This window comes from Petaurus breviceps, unplaced genomic scaffold (genome assembly GCF_028583685.1).
Source record: "Petaurus breviceps papuanus isolate PSGF00001 unplaced genomic scaffold, PetGlider_PUasm1.0 151, whole genome shotgun sequence".
Taxonomy (NCBI): Eukaryota; Metazoa; Chordata; class Mammalia; order Diprotodontia; family Petauridae; genus Petaurus; species Petaurus breviceps.
In genome coordinates this window covers 2,297,165-2,311,720 of record NW_027185712.1, presented here as the reverse complement: position 1 = coordinate 2,311,720, position 14,556 = coordinate 2,297,165, and the positions used below count along the sequence as shown (strand labels likewise).

The 14,556-nt window shown below is 39.2% G+C and overlaps 1 protein-coding gene across 4 annotated transcripts in view; it reads left to right on the top strand.

Annotated features, from left to right (window-relative positions):
* SETBP1 (SET binding protein 1) overlaps positions 1-14,242 on the top strand; it is a 514,417-nt gene extending 500,175 nt beyond the window's left edge. For all 4 annotated transcript variants that reach the window (XM_069075445.1, XM_069075438.1, XM_069075454.1 and 1 more), the window contains one exon: positions 12,406-14,242. In XM_069075445.1, the coding sequence (XP_068931546.1) occupies positions 12,406-12,971 (566 nt within the window). In that variant the 3' untranslated portion in view covers positions 12,972-14,242. The remainder of the gene's footprint in view (positions 1-12,405) is intronic.
* The last annotated feature ends 314 nt before the right edge of the window (positions 14,243-14,556 follow it).

Here is a 14,556-nt window from a genome sequence, read left to right as displayed (position 1 = left end):
TTCTAAATAAAAAATTAATAAATCATGGATATTGGCATAGTTCTGGAAATGCTAACTATAGAAAGAGAAGTAAATGGACAATATAAATATCAACAAAGGGGAAACAATCAATCCTGACATTTTGGTTTACTTAGAAAACTCTGGAGAATTGGTGATGAAACTGTTTGAAGCAATTAATAATTTTAGTAATTATTATTGTTATCATTATAACTAACATTTATGAAGCATTTGTATGTTTGCAGAGTGCTTCATATATGTTACCTCATTTGATCCCCCCAACAACCCTGTTGTAAGATAGATGCTATTATTAACCCTATTTTACAGATGAGGAAGCTCGGGCTGAGAATTTAAATTACTTCCCCAGGGTTACACAGTAAGTCTGAGGTGGAATTCCAACTAGGGTCTTCCTGATTCCATGTAAGTAACAATAAATTCACGAAATTATGAGCATATTTCTATGTAGAACTAACAAAAGCAAGGGAAAATAATAGAAATTTTCAGTTCAAAATGTCACATTGAGTTTAGGGTTACACATTTTCAGAATAACATCAGCAGTCAGGAAGAGACTATGATGATGGCAAAGAGGACTCCAAACCATGCCATGTGGGGAATCAGTTAAGAAAACTCATATTGTTTAACTCAGAGAAAAGAGGCATTGGGAGGGACATAAGAAATATCTTCAAGTACTTGAAGGACTTCCCTAGGATAAGACGGGTAGAGCTGAAAGTAAATTTATTCCATATAGTTCCAGATAGCAGGCCAGGAGCAAGGACTAGAAGGTACAGGAAGGCAGAGTTTGGTTCAGTATAAGGGAGAGATTTCTTATGAAAGCTGCTCATGCATGAAATGAACTGTCTCATAAGGGTACTACAGTCTGAAAATCTACAAGCCAAGTCTGAAATATGCCTTCTTGTCTCTGCTGTAGCAAAGGTTCATGCATCGAAATGGAGGTTTGAACAAAATGACCTCATAACGGGTATTATTTTGTAGCTAGCACAAAGCAGGGCTCTCTAAAGTTTTCAACTTTGTGTCACAACTATGAACAGTTACCAATATATTTTCCTCTCTTCACGCTTCCCCAACTATGCCAAACCAATTATTCTTTTATTTTTCTTCATCATGGTCATACATACCTCCAGGCTCCCCTCACTGTAGTCAGAAATTAGCAAGACAGGATGAGGAAGACAGGGTAAACATGATACTGAAGACATTTTTTACAATGCAATTTAATATATTTCACAGTACATTTTAAAACATGGAAGCAGTTGGCCTTGACCTTGCTGATCAAACCTTGATTAGGAAAGAATAGGTTAGTGATACATTCAGAGAATTTTTTAAATAATCAAAGGATCAATCAAGATTTTTTAAAAAACCAACTTTACATTTTCAAAATATTGCATTAACTACACTAAGGATAATATAGGAACAGAAAAGAGACATAACCACAACAGAGAGAGGGTAGGTAAGGGGGAAGGAGTGAAGAACAACACAGACTCCCAGTATTTGTTAACCTTTGATCAGATAGAGCTGTTTTAGAATATGAGAGCATTTGACCTTGGTCTTGTTGATCTTGAGAACTCAAATCCCAGCAAGGAAGAATTAACTTTTTCAGTAGAAGCATGTAACAGAATTAAGCAGCCTGAAAATTATAGAGACAAAAGAGAAAAGTTTAAAATCCCTAAGTCTGGCTCTCAGTAGGAGTCATGCCTCAAGTAGACCATTTTGTCTTTTCCTTTCAAAAGGGGCACTTGACAAAATGAAACCTTGGCTCTCACTGTTTTACTCATCTATCCAAAGGGGAAAAAAATAAGCCAGAATATCTATAAAGATGAGTTTTTTTTTTCACAATCTGATTCATTTCAAGGAACCCACTCTGCAGTGAGTGTTTGGGACATAGTAGTTACAATTTATTCATAAAGCCTGGATGGCCATGGAGATGGACCACAAAAACCAGAGGACCATAGAAGACATAATAAATCCAGTCTGCATTTATTCCACTTCTGTTGTTGTTATTGTAGGTTTTTTTTTTTCTGTTGTGTCTGACTCTTTATGACCCCTTTTGGAGTTATATTGGCAAAGATACTGAAGAGGTTTTCCATTTCCTTCTCCAAGTTATTTTATAGATGAATAAACTGAGGCAAAAGGGTTAAGTGAAGATTTGAACTCAGGAAGATGAGTCTTCCTGATTTCAGGCCCAGTGCTCTAGCCACTGCTACCCCTAATCAACTCTGTCCTACAATCTATAAGAGAATGTTAAAGCTATGCAGAGGCTAGCTCCCAAATCTGCTCTGTAATTCACAAGGAAATTTAAAGTACAGGCAATGTCTAGAAGATTGTATGAATTGTAGGATTGTCAAGGAACGAGTTCACAGTTTGCCTCATGCTCTCATAATTATTCTTGAAAACTAACGAAGAACAGGCTATACATCAGAAGATTAGAGAGGAGAGAAAGCAAATATGGAATCAATCTCCCAGCAAGAGCCTAGAAATTACTATCCAGTAAAGGAATGATTTGAGGAGAGAAAATCTGCAAGCATTTAGAGGACAGTGAAACCCTGAGCAGTGAGGAGAATGATTTGTAAAGAATAAATCCTGCTAAACCAATGGGTGCCCCTTTGCACTTGAATTTCCTTCCAAAGCGTTGCCTGGAGTAAATGTTTTATAGAGTACTGCACCAAGTGATTGGGCATAATGGTATTTGTGTAAATTTGCAGAGAACACCCAAAAGTGAGAGTGAACATGGGAAAAGGGTCATTTAGATATCCTAGGCTATAAGGGACTCTAGAGACTGTCCGGTCCCAAGAAGAGGAAATGAGTTGCCCAAGATCACACACCTAATCATTGACAGAGCCAGGATTAGAAACTGGGTCCCCTGACTACCAGATCAGGGTTCTTTCCATTATTCCACATTGTTAGGCCTCATTGTGTCCCTGAATGCCTTTGACTAGAGATAGGAAACAAGAAGGAAGCTCAGTCAATGGGCTACAAACAGACATGGTTCTGCTGGATGTGATCATCTTTTCATTCCCCAGTTCTGTGGTAGGCTGCATGGGGGTGCTGGGACAGCACTAGCCATGAACTCAGAGAGACAGAGACAACATCCCTAAACCCCACAGTGACCTAAGACCAAAACTGCAGGGGCATCCATCCCATACCTTTACCCATCTTCCACCTATGACAATTCCTTCAGTTTTTACCAAAGCATCCATTTCCCTCATGAAACATTCTCCTGTGTTCTTTTACCAGAAGTGATGAGTGGTAGGCCTGGGTTCAGGAGGACCTGAGGTCAAATCTGACCTCAGAAATTAACTGTGTGACCCTGGTCTAGCTTCTGTCTGCCTTACTTTCCTCATCTGTAAAATAGAGACAATAATAGCACCTACCTCCCAAGGTTGTTGTGAGCATCAAATGAGCTAGTATTTGTAAAGAACTTAGTACAATGCCTGGTACATAATAAACATTTGTTTCTTTCCTCCTCCCTTATTTCTTTCTTATTTTCTTCCTTTCCTTCTTCCTTCTTTCCCATCTTTCATCCTTCCTTCCATTCCCCTTCTCTCCTTCCTCCCTTCTTCTATCCCTCCCTTCTTCTCTTTCTTCCTCTCTCCCCCCCTCCTTCCTCTCTCCTTCCTTCCTTCCTTCCCATCGTGACTTGTTTATGCCAGTATTTATACTACAACAGTCACCTTCCTACCCCAGGCATTCCTAAATTCCTAAATATTCCTAAATACATTCAGTAAAAATGTATCCCCTATACTCTGTTCAAGCAATCCAGCCATCATAACAACCAGAGGTCTGCAGGAAATGTCAGTCAACCCAGGAAAATTTGTCCTGGATTCCCCTTCCCACACTCCCAGTACGTTATTGACCCAAATAAATTGACACATACATGACACTCTTAAATGGAGAAAAGAATAGGGAAGATAAAATTTGGCAAAGCCTAAGGACAAAGTTAAATTCAAGATTAAAAAAATCTCTGAAAATGGTAAAAATGAAGAGGAGTTCAGGGGGCTAATGGATCATCTGATGCCATCAGAGAAGTCAAGTCACCTATACGAGCTTAAAATCTTGCTAAGTGACAGGAAAAGAAATACACTCACCTGGAGGCTTCTCATTCAACTGCCACATGAGTAAATCAAGTTAATTGTAACCCACATACCTGTAGTACTTTAAGATTTACAAGGTACTTTCTTGAAAACTTTGTCAAATACTAAGTGGGAAATTTCTATTCTCATTTAATAGATGAGTTAACTGGAGTTCAGAGAAGGGATGTGTCCATGGTTACAAAGCAAGTGAAGTGTCTGAATCAGGATTTTAGCCAGTTTCTCCTGACTTCTAAGTCCATAATGCCATCAGTGAATTTATAATAGAATTATCTGTGGGGAGGAGAGTTTATGGAATTATTTTACAGGAAGACTTAATTTTTTTAAATATAGTCTTTCATCTTCTAGAATGGTACAGTAAACTTTCAAATAAAGAAATGGATTGTATGATCTTTCAAGGTCACTTCTACCCAACTTAGCTAGGTAAGTCCATCCCAATGCCATGTCAGGGAGAAAGCTATCCTAGATAAGAATTTATTAATCTGGGGTACACAGAGCTCCTAAACATGCCCTGAATAGATTTCAAGGGGCTTATGAACTTGAATGAGGAAAAAAATGCATCTGACCTTTGGTTTTCTTCTCATCTTATTGTGAATTTTAAAACATTCTTCTGAGAAGGGGTCCACTGGTTTTACCAGACTGCCAAAGGGTCTGTGATACACAAAAACATGTGAAGAACATCTGTTCTAGACTAAGGCTGAGGTTGTAAAGGAAGAAAAATGTTGGATAAAGAGTTTTCACCCCACCTAATCTTGAGGCCAATTGTTTTCCCATTTAGTAACCATTTTTGGACTATCAAACTGCATAAGAGAAAGGCAGTAAGGCATAGTGGGTAAAGGACAAACCTTGGAGTCAGGAAAAACAGGAGTCAAGTTTAGTTTCTGAAACATTATAAGACTGGCAGGTCAGTTAACTTCTCAGTGTCCCCAAGCAATTTTTCAAGACTAGTAGAGTTGCATTAGTGAAGGGACTTGTTGTACTGGGAGATTCAGTGTATATACTGATGAAATCACAGATTGCATACGTGCAAACATGCAAAACACATATGTGCACACATACAAATGAACACAAAAATGGATTAAATTGGAAAGTGACTATAAATCACAATTTAATCCCCCTACATACACACATACGCACACAGAATGGCACAATGTGTTTATAGGCTATTTAGGTATAAGCTGCCTACCTGGCATGTGTGACAATCTGCCTTTGAACGAAAACTACAGAAGGGAATAAGGCTAGGGAATTTGGGGCGAATATTTGTGTTAAAATAATACTACCAAAGAAATTCCTTATACTTGAATTGGCGTATTTATTGGTTTTGAAGATACTATTTGTACTGGCTGTTTAAAAAATTTGATCTCAAGCTGCATTGGACACTATATTTAAAGCAATGTGGTGTTTCACTAGTCTGAGGCCACCTCTTTTAAAAAATTAATTCTGCAATGTTACCATTTTTACATCCAGAAACTCACTCTAGTTTTGTTCAGTTTGGATCTTTATAACTGATTTTAAAGATCCTACTGTATCACACACTACCCCTGTAAGACTTGCCAATGGTAATAAAACCTGACCTGACCAGTGGAACCTGGAGCCAGCAGCCACACAAAAGTTTACTGTTCCCCAGGCTTTAAAAGGGAGTCCTGCATGGACAGCTGTGCTTGGCATGGAAGGAGTGAGGTGAGTAATGTGAAAGGTTACTCAACTGGTCTTGCCTAAGTTTACCCAGATGGAGGTGAGGATAGATTGTAGAGATCCAGCATGTTAGCCCCTGTTATAAATCCTACCCCTCTTCCAAACGCCTTTGTTCAGATGGTTGTTGTACTTTCTCACTATTGTGTGAAACAAGAAAAGAGTCAACAAACCACAATGCTAAAACAAAACACATTTGTTTCCCTCCTGTGGGGTTTAAAAGTACTATGCAGCCTATATTAGGCCATGTGAGGGGTTACCCCATTTGGGGAAATAGCTACCTATAGTGTGGACAAGTTGATGACTGAATCATAGCTCCAAGGAATGTGCATTGTGAAAACGGGACTCCTGAGACTGAGTGTGTTGCTTGTTTGTATGTGTACAGTGTTAAGGAGACGATACACTGGCATGGGGGAGGGGGGAGAGGGTGTCTCTTCTGCTATATCTTGAAGCTATTCCCACTTTATGGTTTCCGTACTTCAAAACAAAACAGTTCTGAGGACCATTTAGTGGCTGGAACAGAGGACTTCCTGAGTCAGACAATCTTGGCTCATAAAATGGAGACGCATCTGGTCACCGGGACATGAAAAGAGCCCTTTCCAGAGAACAGCCTAGTGGCTTGAGTGTAAATGAATCAGAAACACCTGGCTGATATTTCCCTTGAAGCCCACAGAGGATGAGCTGCTTAAGGAGAACGTGGTTAATGTGGACACTTCCTGAGGTTTGAGTATCCCAGAACATTTGAAGAAAATTGAGTTGCATGTAGACTCACTAAAATATCCAGTGTCCTACTACCAGCCTTCACTTGAGTCATTGAAAAAATGAAGGGAATATGTATTCTGTTAACAGACGGGTATCGGGATGAATTAGCTTCCCACTACTGGTATGGAATTGAGATATAAAGTGGATTGTTAGCTTATGTGGAATTGCTGTGAAAGCTAGTTGGTGTAAAAGCCCACATGTCATTGTTATAATTTAACGAGTATTTACTGATCATCTACTATGTACGTGGGGTGATACAACATGGTAATTACACCCTAAATTTATAGTTCTAGTTAGAGTTCTAGTAGTATTATAGTTATAGTTATAGTAGTATTTCTACTTCCACTGTGTCTTTTGGATCTTGACAACCACCATGTGAGATAAACAGGGCAAGTATCATTCCCCTTGGGGCTAGGTGGTGCAGTGGATAGAGCATTGGGCTTGGAATCAGGAAGATTAATCTTTATGAGTTCAAATCTGGCCTCAGATACCTAGTAGCTGTATGACCCAGGGCAAGTCACTGAAACCTGGCTACCTTAATTATCTGTAAAATGAGTTAGAGAAGGAAATGGCAAATCATTCCAGCATCTTTGCCAAGAAAACACCAAAAAAAAGGGATGGGGGGATCATGAAGAGTCAGACACAACTGAAACATAACAGGTTACCCCCATTGTTCAGAGGAGAAAATTGAAATTTAGATAATTTAGGTAACTTTCCCAGGGTTATATAACCAGTAACTGGCAAAACCAAGATTCAAATCTAGATTTTCTGACTCAAGTGTTTCATGTCTCAGTGCTCTGACTTAGTGTACTATGATGAGTTATGATCTATACTCTGTGATATTTTAATTATCCTGAAGGAAGTCAGGAAAGATGTACGTATGAACTACACTAATCTAGAGCATGTTCCAAAAGTCTTAGTACATTTTCAAGCTTTTAAAAGTACAGAAATTTAAATGCAAATTTACCCAAAAAAATAACATTTACAGGGTTAATTATTTAAATCTTAAAATGTTGATATGTTTCTTATTAAAATTCAGCATTACAACTGTCTTATGTTAGACATCTCTCTAGTCAATTTTCAAACTTTGTGAAAGCTTCATCAGCTACTGTTCAGTAACTAAATAGATTGCATTTACAATACTAGCCTTAAGATCAACCAAAGAATGTTGTTATGCATATACAGTAGTTTTGGCATGCTCCCGCCAGAAAAAGTCTAATTAAGATAGAACAGGTGAGTGAGGAGGCCAGGAAAGCAAACCTCCTGCACTGACCCACTGGTCTAAGAAAGTGTCATCCCAAAATCATCACACATATGATGAATGATAGCAGAATGCCCTGTCTTGTTAAAATTAACATTAAATTCTTTTCCAGAATTCACAAAAGACAAACGGAAGTAATTCAACTGTCAAATAATGCTTTTGTGAGTTTATAACATATTTCCCAAAGTTATTAAAGCTTAAAAGTACACTAAGACTTTGAAAACACCTGTATGATCAGGTGTTAAGCAGAAAAGGATTGAGTGCGGAAATAGATGAAAAACCCAAAGAGGAAAAAGGAGAGATGAATTCTTAAATAACTGTATTCATTTTAAGCAAATATGCTAGGAGAGTTCTGTAAAAGAAAATGAAACTATTCGGACTTGGGAATGGGGAGAGCACAGAATGATAGAATATTTTTAAGAAAACACAAGTAGACAAAAACAGCTGGGAAAACTGGAAAATAGTATGGCAGAAACTAGGGATGGATCAATATCTTACACCGTATACAAAAAAAAAATTTTAATGAGTGCATGATCTAGATGTAAAGGATGAGACTATAAGCAATCTGGAAGAGCAAGGAGTAGTTTACCTGTCAGATTTATGGAGAAGGGAGGAATTTATGACCAAATAAGAGATAGAGAGCATTATGAAATGCAAAATGGATAATTTTTATTACATTAATTTGAAAAGGTTTTGTACAAATAAAGTTAATGTAACCAAGATTAAGAGGAAAGTGGAAAATTGGGAAAGATTTTTTACAACCAGTGTCTGTTAAAGGTGAGAGAATTTTTTAAATATACAGAAAACTGAGTCAAATCTATAAGAATACAAGTCATTCCCCAATTGATAAATGGTCAAAGGATATGAACACTCAGTTTTCAGAGGAAGAAATTAAAAATATCTATAAGCATATGAAAAAATGCCCTAAATCACTATTGATTAGAGAAATGCAAATCAAAACAACTCTGAGGTACCACACCTCACCGGTCTGATTGGCTAAGATGACAACACAGGAAAATCATAAATGCTGGAGAGGGTGTGGAAAAATTGAAACACTAATGCACTGTTGGTGGAGTTGTGGTCTGATCCAACCATTCTGGAGAGCAATTTGAAACTATGCCAAAAGAGCTATAAAAAAAAGTGCATACCCTTTGACCTAGCAATACCACTTCTAGGGCTGTATCCTAAAGAGATCATACAAGTGAGAGGAAGACCCATTTGAACAAAAATATTTATAGCAGCTCTTTATGTGGTGGCAAAGAATTGGAAATCAAGGGGATGCCCATCAATTGGGGAATGGCTAAACAAGTTGTGGTATATGACTGTAATGGAATACTATTGTGCTATAAGAAATGAGAGGCAGACAGACTTCATAATAACCTGGAGAGACTTAGATAAACTGAGTGAGGAGAGCAGAACCAGGAGAACTTTGTACACAGTTACAGACACATCATTTGTGTGATAACTAACTTTGATAGCCTGGCTCCTCTTAGCAAAACATAGTTATAAGGCAACTCCAAAAGACTCATGATGGAAAGGATATCCACATCCAGAGAAAAGAACTATGGAGTTTGAATGCAGACTGAAGTAAACTACTTGCTCTCTGTTTTGTGTTTAAGTTTTCTTTCATTCCTTCTTTCTCATTCACTTATTTGGTTGTAACTCTTCTTTACAACCTGACTAATGCTTAATGTGAAGGTATTTGTAGAGCCTGTATCAGATTGCATGCTGCCATTGGGGCAGGGGTAGGGAGGAGGAGAAGGAGGGGAAGAAAATTTGGAACTCAAGGGATTGTGGAACTGAATGTTGTGAACTAAAAGTAGATAAACAAATTTAATAAAATAAAATTGAAAAAAAACACAAATAATTAAAAATAACACATCCAAGCTTGCTGAATGGAGCCCCTTAGGGTGACTGCTTTAATGGATAGATAACAGTGACTTTTCATTACCATAGTAGTCATTTGTGTCATGCTTTGGGCAACTTTGTGGTACAATGGAATGAGCACCAGATTTGGAAGTGAATGACCTGGGTTCAGATCCTGGACCCATCCTATATATACTGTGTCACCTTGGGCAAATCATTTTACCCCTCTGGGCTTCAGTTTCCTTGATGTAAAAAAAGAGGGTAGGCTGGGTGATGACTGAAGTTGCCTTGAGCTCTAAATTAATGTTCCTCTGTGTATAAAAATACTTTGTTCTCTTAGTCACTTTAAGAATCCCTTGTTGCTATCATTAATTTACCCAAGGACATTATTCTTAATAGACAGTGCAACTAACTGTAGGATTCAGCCAGATTCTTGTCTCTATTACAAATTCATAATGCAAGGAGGCTTTATTGGTGAGGTTGTGTGGTACCCCAGGTGTTTCTATCAGGGCATTTTAAAGGGCCTCTTTCTTGGCATAGGTTGTCAAAAAGCAAAGATCCATTCTCACGTACATGCAGATATTATGGATTTAGATAGCTCAGAGATATCATTTTCTATTTTCAATGCCTCCATCTCCTCCCCACTGGCTCACTTTCTTTACCCCTTAAAGGCTTCTCATCCCACTGTTCTATTCAAATTGCTGCCTACAAAGTTATTGATGGATTGCTTTATTAAGTGACTTTTTCCTCACTCCCCATCCTTCCAGATTGCTTTGGATTTTATTAACCATCCTCTCCTCCTAGATACTCTCGCTTTGCTTCTTACACAGTTCTCTTCCAGTTCTCCTCCTACCTCACTGGGCACTAATTTTCAGTCTTTTGTGGGGGTTCATCTGCTGTCTTCAGTAACTAAATGTAGAGGTCTCCTGAAGCTCTGAACTAATCCATCTGCTATTTTCTCTTTAGAATTTTTCCCTCAGTGAGTTTTGGATGTGATTATCATCAGCATGTAGAAGACCCCTCAGCCTATAACCAGAACCCTAAACTATCTCTTCAATTCAATTCCATTCTCCAGTCACTGGCCATCTCCAATGGAATGTCCCATAGTCACCTTAAGCTCCACATTTCCAAATGGACCTCATAATCTCTACCCTCCTCCAAATGTCTCCTGTTCTGAAGAAGGCACTTACGCGCCAGTCACCCAGATTTGGTACCTTCCGTTCATCCCTCATTTTTCCCTCTCCCTCACCTATCATATTCAATCAGCTGGTTCCCAATCTTATCACTTCTGCTTCTACAACATCTCTTAAATGCATCTCTTTTTCTCCAAATAAGGCCACTTTATGCCCTCTCACATGGGCTCTTGTAATTTCTTAATCAGTTTCTTAAATTGACCTATGCCCTTTCCAAACTATCCTCCCTTTAGCTGCCCCAGTAATCTTCCTAAAGAAAAAAGTCTGAAAATGTGTCACTCCTATGTTGGGAAACTCTCAGTAGTTCTGGGTTGCCTTGGGGTGCAGGGTGGGGGGACTTTTTACCTAGGCATTCAAAGTTTTTACCTTCTCTACAATCTCACCTTTATGATTGCTCACCATCACACATTCGAGACAGAACAACTGGCTGTTTCCTAAATCTGGTGGTCTGTCTCCACTTTCCATTCCTTTACTCATACTGTTGCTGCCCGACATGAACTTCCTTCTCACTGCTACCTCTCGGGATCTTTTGCCGTCCTTCAGAACTAAACTCAGTTATCACCTCATTCACGAAGGCATCTTTGACATCCATCCCCAATTGTTAATGGCCTCACCTTTTTCAAATTTCTTCATCTTTCTCTATACAGATTATATCCAGCTCCTCTCCCCTGAAAAGAATACAGGCTCCTCAAGGGCAGGGTTTATTTATTTCATTATTTGTATTCCCAGTGCCTAGGATACAGTGCCTGACACATAGTAAGCGCTTAATAAATATTTGTCACATTAATGTATGTAATGTATAAATCACAAGAGTGCTTGTGCTTTGTGCCAGGTTACACACAATGATTTTAAAACTTTTGTTAAAGAAATGAACAAGCACTTATTTTCTCTCTCCCACCTCCCTGTTGAGAAAGAAATAAAAAGAACCTTTCTAACAAGTGTGCATAGTAAATACAACAGATTCCCACACTGGCCATATCCAAAAAAAGGATGTTATATTATGTTCTTTGAGTCTATCATGTCTCTGTCAGGCAGTGAGGATCATCCTGCATCATTGTTCCCCTGGGGCCATGGTCGGTCAGCTGATTGACCGTAGTTCCTAAGTCTTTTAAAGTTGTTTTTCTCAATGTTGTTGTTGTATAAATTGTTTAGGTTTTACTCACTTTTTAACTCAATGTGCCAAATTTCATGATCAATTTAAAAGGCACAGAAAATGTATATTAATCAGAAGTTTCCAGGTGAATTTTGGTTAGTTTCTTATTGTTGCCAAGGTCCATTCCACAATCCAAATGTGAGGAAGAAGTGTGTTTTAGTGAAAGAGCCCTTTGGGAGTCAGAAGGCTTAGCTGGATTGCAGTCCCAGAACCTTTGAAACCCCAGCAAAGTCACTTACCCACTCCAGGCCTTATATCCTCCCTGGGCACAGTGGCGAGATTGCTGTAGATGATCTTTCAGATCCCTTCCAGGTATAAATCTATGACTATGATTGAAAACCCTAAAATCTCAGTTTGCATTTTCTCTCTTCCCCACAGCCAGCTCATCCCTGAAGAAACGCTTCAAGAGGCGGGAGATTGAAGCCATCCAATGTGAGGTGCGTAAGATGTGTAACTATACCAAGATCCTGTCCACAAAGAAGAATCTGGACCACGTGAACAAGATCCTGAAGGCCAAGCGGCTGCAGAGACAATCAAAGACAGGCAATAACTTCGTCAAGAAAAGGAGAGGGCGACCCCGCAAACAGCCCCTCTCATTCGATGAGGACTCCAGAGACCAAATGCCAGTGCTAGAAAAATGCATTGACCTCCCCAGCAAGAGAGGTCAGAAACCCACCCTGAACCCTTTGGTGTTGGAACCAGTGGCCAGTCAAGATACCATCATGGCAACCATCGAGGCTGTCATCCACATGGCCCGGGAGACCCCACCTCTGCCACCACCCCCTCCCCCCCCTCCTCCTCCTCCCCCTCCTCTACCACGTACACCCAGAGGTGGGAAGAGGAAACACAAACAACAGCAGCAACAGGCTCTGCAACATGAGGAGGAGGTGAAGGCCAAGAGACACAGAAAGTCCAGAGGAAATGAAAGTGAAGCCCTTCCCTAGAGTTGGGAAGGGCGAATGGGAACACAGGGGTAGGGTAAACTGAGGCATTGAACATGCAAAAGACAAGCAGGGGTGAGGGTTGGGGAGGGGAGGGGACAGGGTGGGGGTTCTGGCCACAGTCACAGACTTGCTTTTCCCTCCAGTAGTGTCATTATTAGCTTCTGGGGGAGCAAGGAAGGGAAACATGGCAGTTTGCTTTACAGAGTTTCCCAGCCAATCAGCATTGCAGGATTGCCCTACCTTTAAAACATAAGAGCATCAAACAGCCCATCAGAAGAGAGCAGATGGTCCTCTTGTTCACCTCATGAGGTAGAGAATCCAAGGCAGACAGGCGTGGCCCATGTGCTGGCCTGTCCCATCACAGAAGAACCATGCTTGAAGAACAAGAGCTCTAAGGGAGCAGGGAGGGTTAGGATGGGGGTGGGGGTGGGGTCGGTAGCTATAAATCCCTCAGCTGTCTTGGCTGTATTCCATTTGATTAACTTTTATTTTGCTTTATTATATCAGTTTAAAAACCCTACTAGGCTATGAGGTGACATCATCTTCAAGTGGCTTAAATCTTTTTATAATTATAAAGTTTCTCAGTTATTCCTGAATTATAAGGTTGAGCTTCAGCCATAGGCACACACTACCTACACATACAAACACATAAACAAGATCCTTTCTTTCTTTCTCACACTCGCTCAAATTATAAACTTTTTTCATACAACATCTCTCTCACATCCAGGCATATACACAAATCACTCCATCCTTTTCCTTTCCCTTCTTACCTTCTAGCCATAAATTTTATTATTTGACTCACACTCATGTCTGTAGATCTGAATCAAGCAGCCCACCCATCATGAGTGCACACCAAATCACACATATACACACACCCACACATACCCCATCACTCAGAATTATGCTTCTGTTCCTGTCCCTAGCAATGGTGGTGTAGTGTCATGTTTAAAGTATTACACAGATATTCAGTTATAGTAGAGTCATCTTATTAAGCAACATGGAGTATCTGGGGATATGTTGACTTATGTGTCAACCAGGTTATTTTTATGCTTAATACATATCAGGCGAGAGCAGCTGGAAACTTCTTTATAAAACCCCACTGCAGATGAACATGAAGATTTCACCAAAAAAAAAAAATCAAGACCAAAACACAAGTGTATGTCAATGCCTTGGTATGTAGTTTTGTTTGCAAATAGCTATTGAAAATTGTTGAAAAGATAAATCCAAACACACCTATATATATATATATATATATATATATATATATATATATATATATATATATATATCTTGGCAATTATTTCCTAAAGGAAAAAAAGGAGTAAGTGTTCTTATCTGAAAAAAATATAATGCTCCAAGGGTATCACCACTGCAGTTGCATCGAGCCACCTTGGGCAAGTTATCCAGGTTGTGGTTGCCTTAATAAACTAAAATGATTTTTTGTACATAATGTAATTATAAAGCTATCAGTCTGCATGAATGCAAACTGTGTGTGACAAATCGTATTTAAATGGTCAGTTTCAAATGTACATTTCTCATTGGAGTGGTACTTTAGCCATTGACTTAGCTTGGACAGATAGCTCAG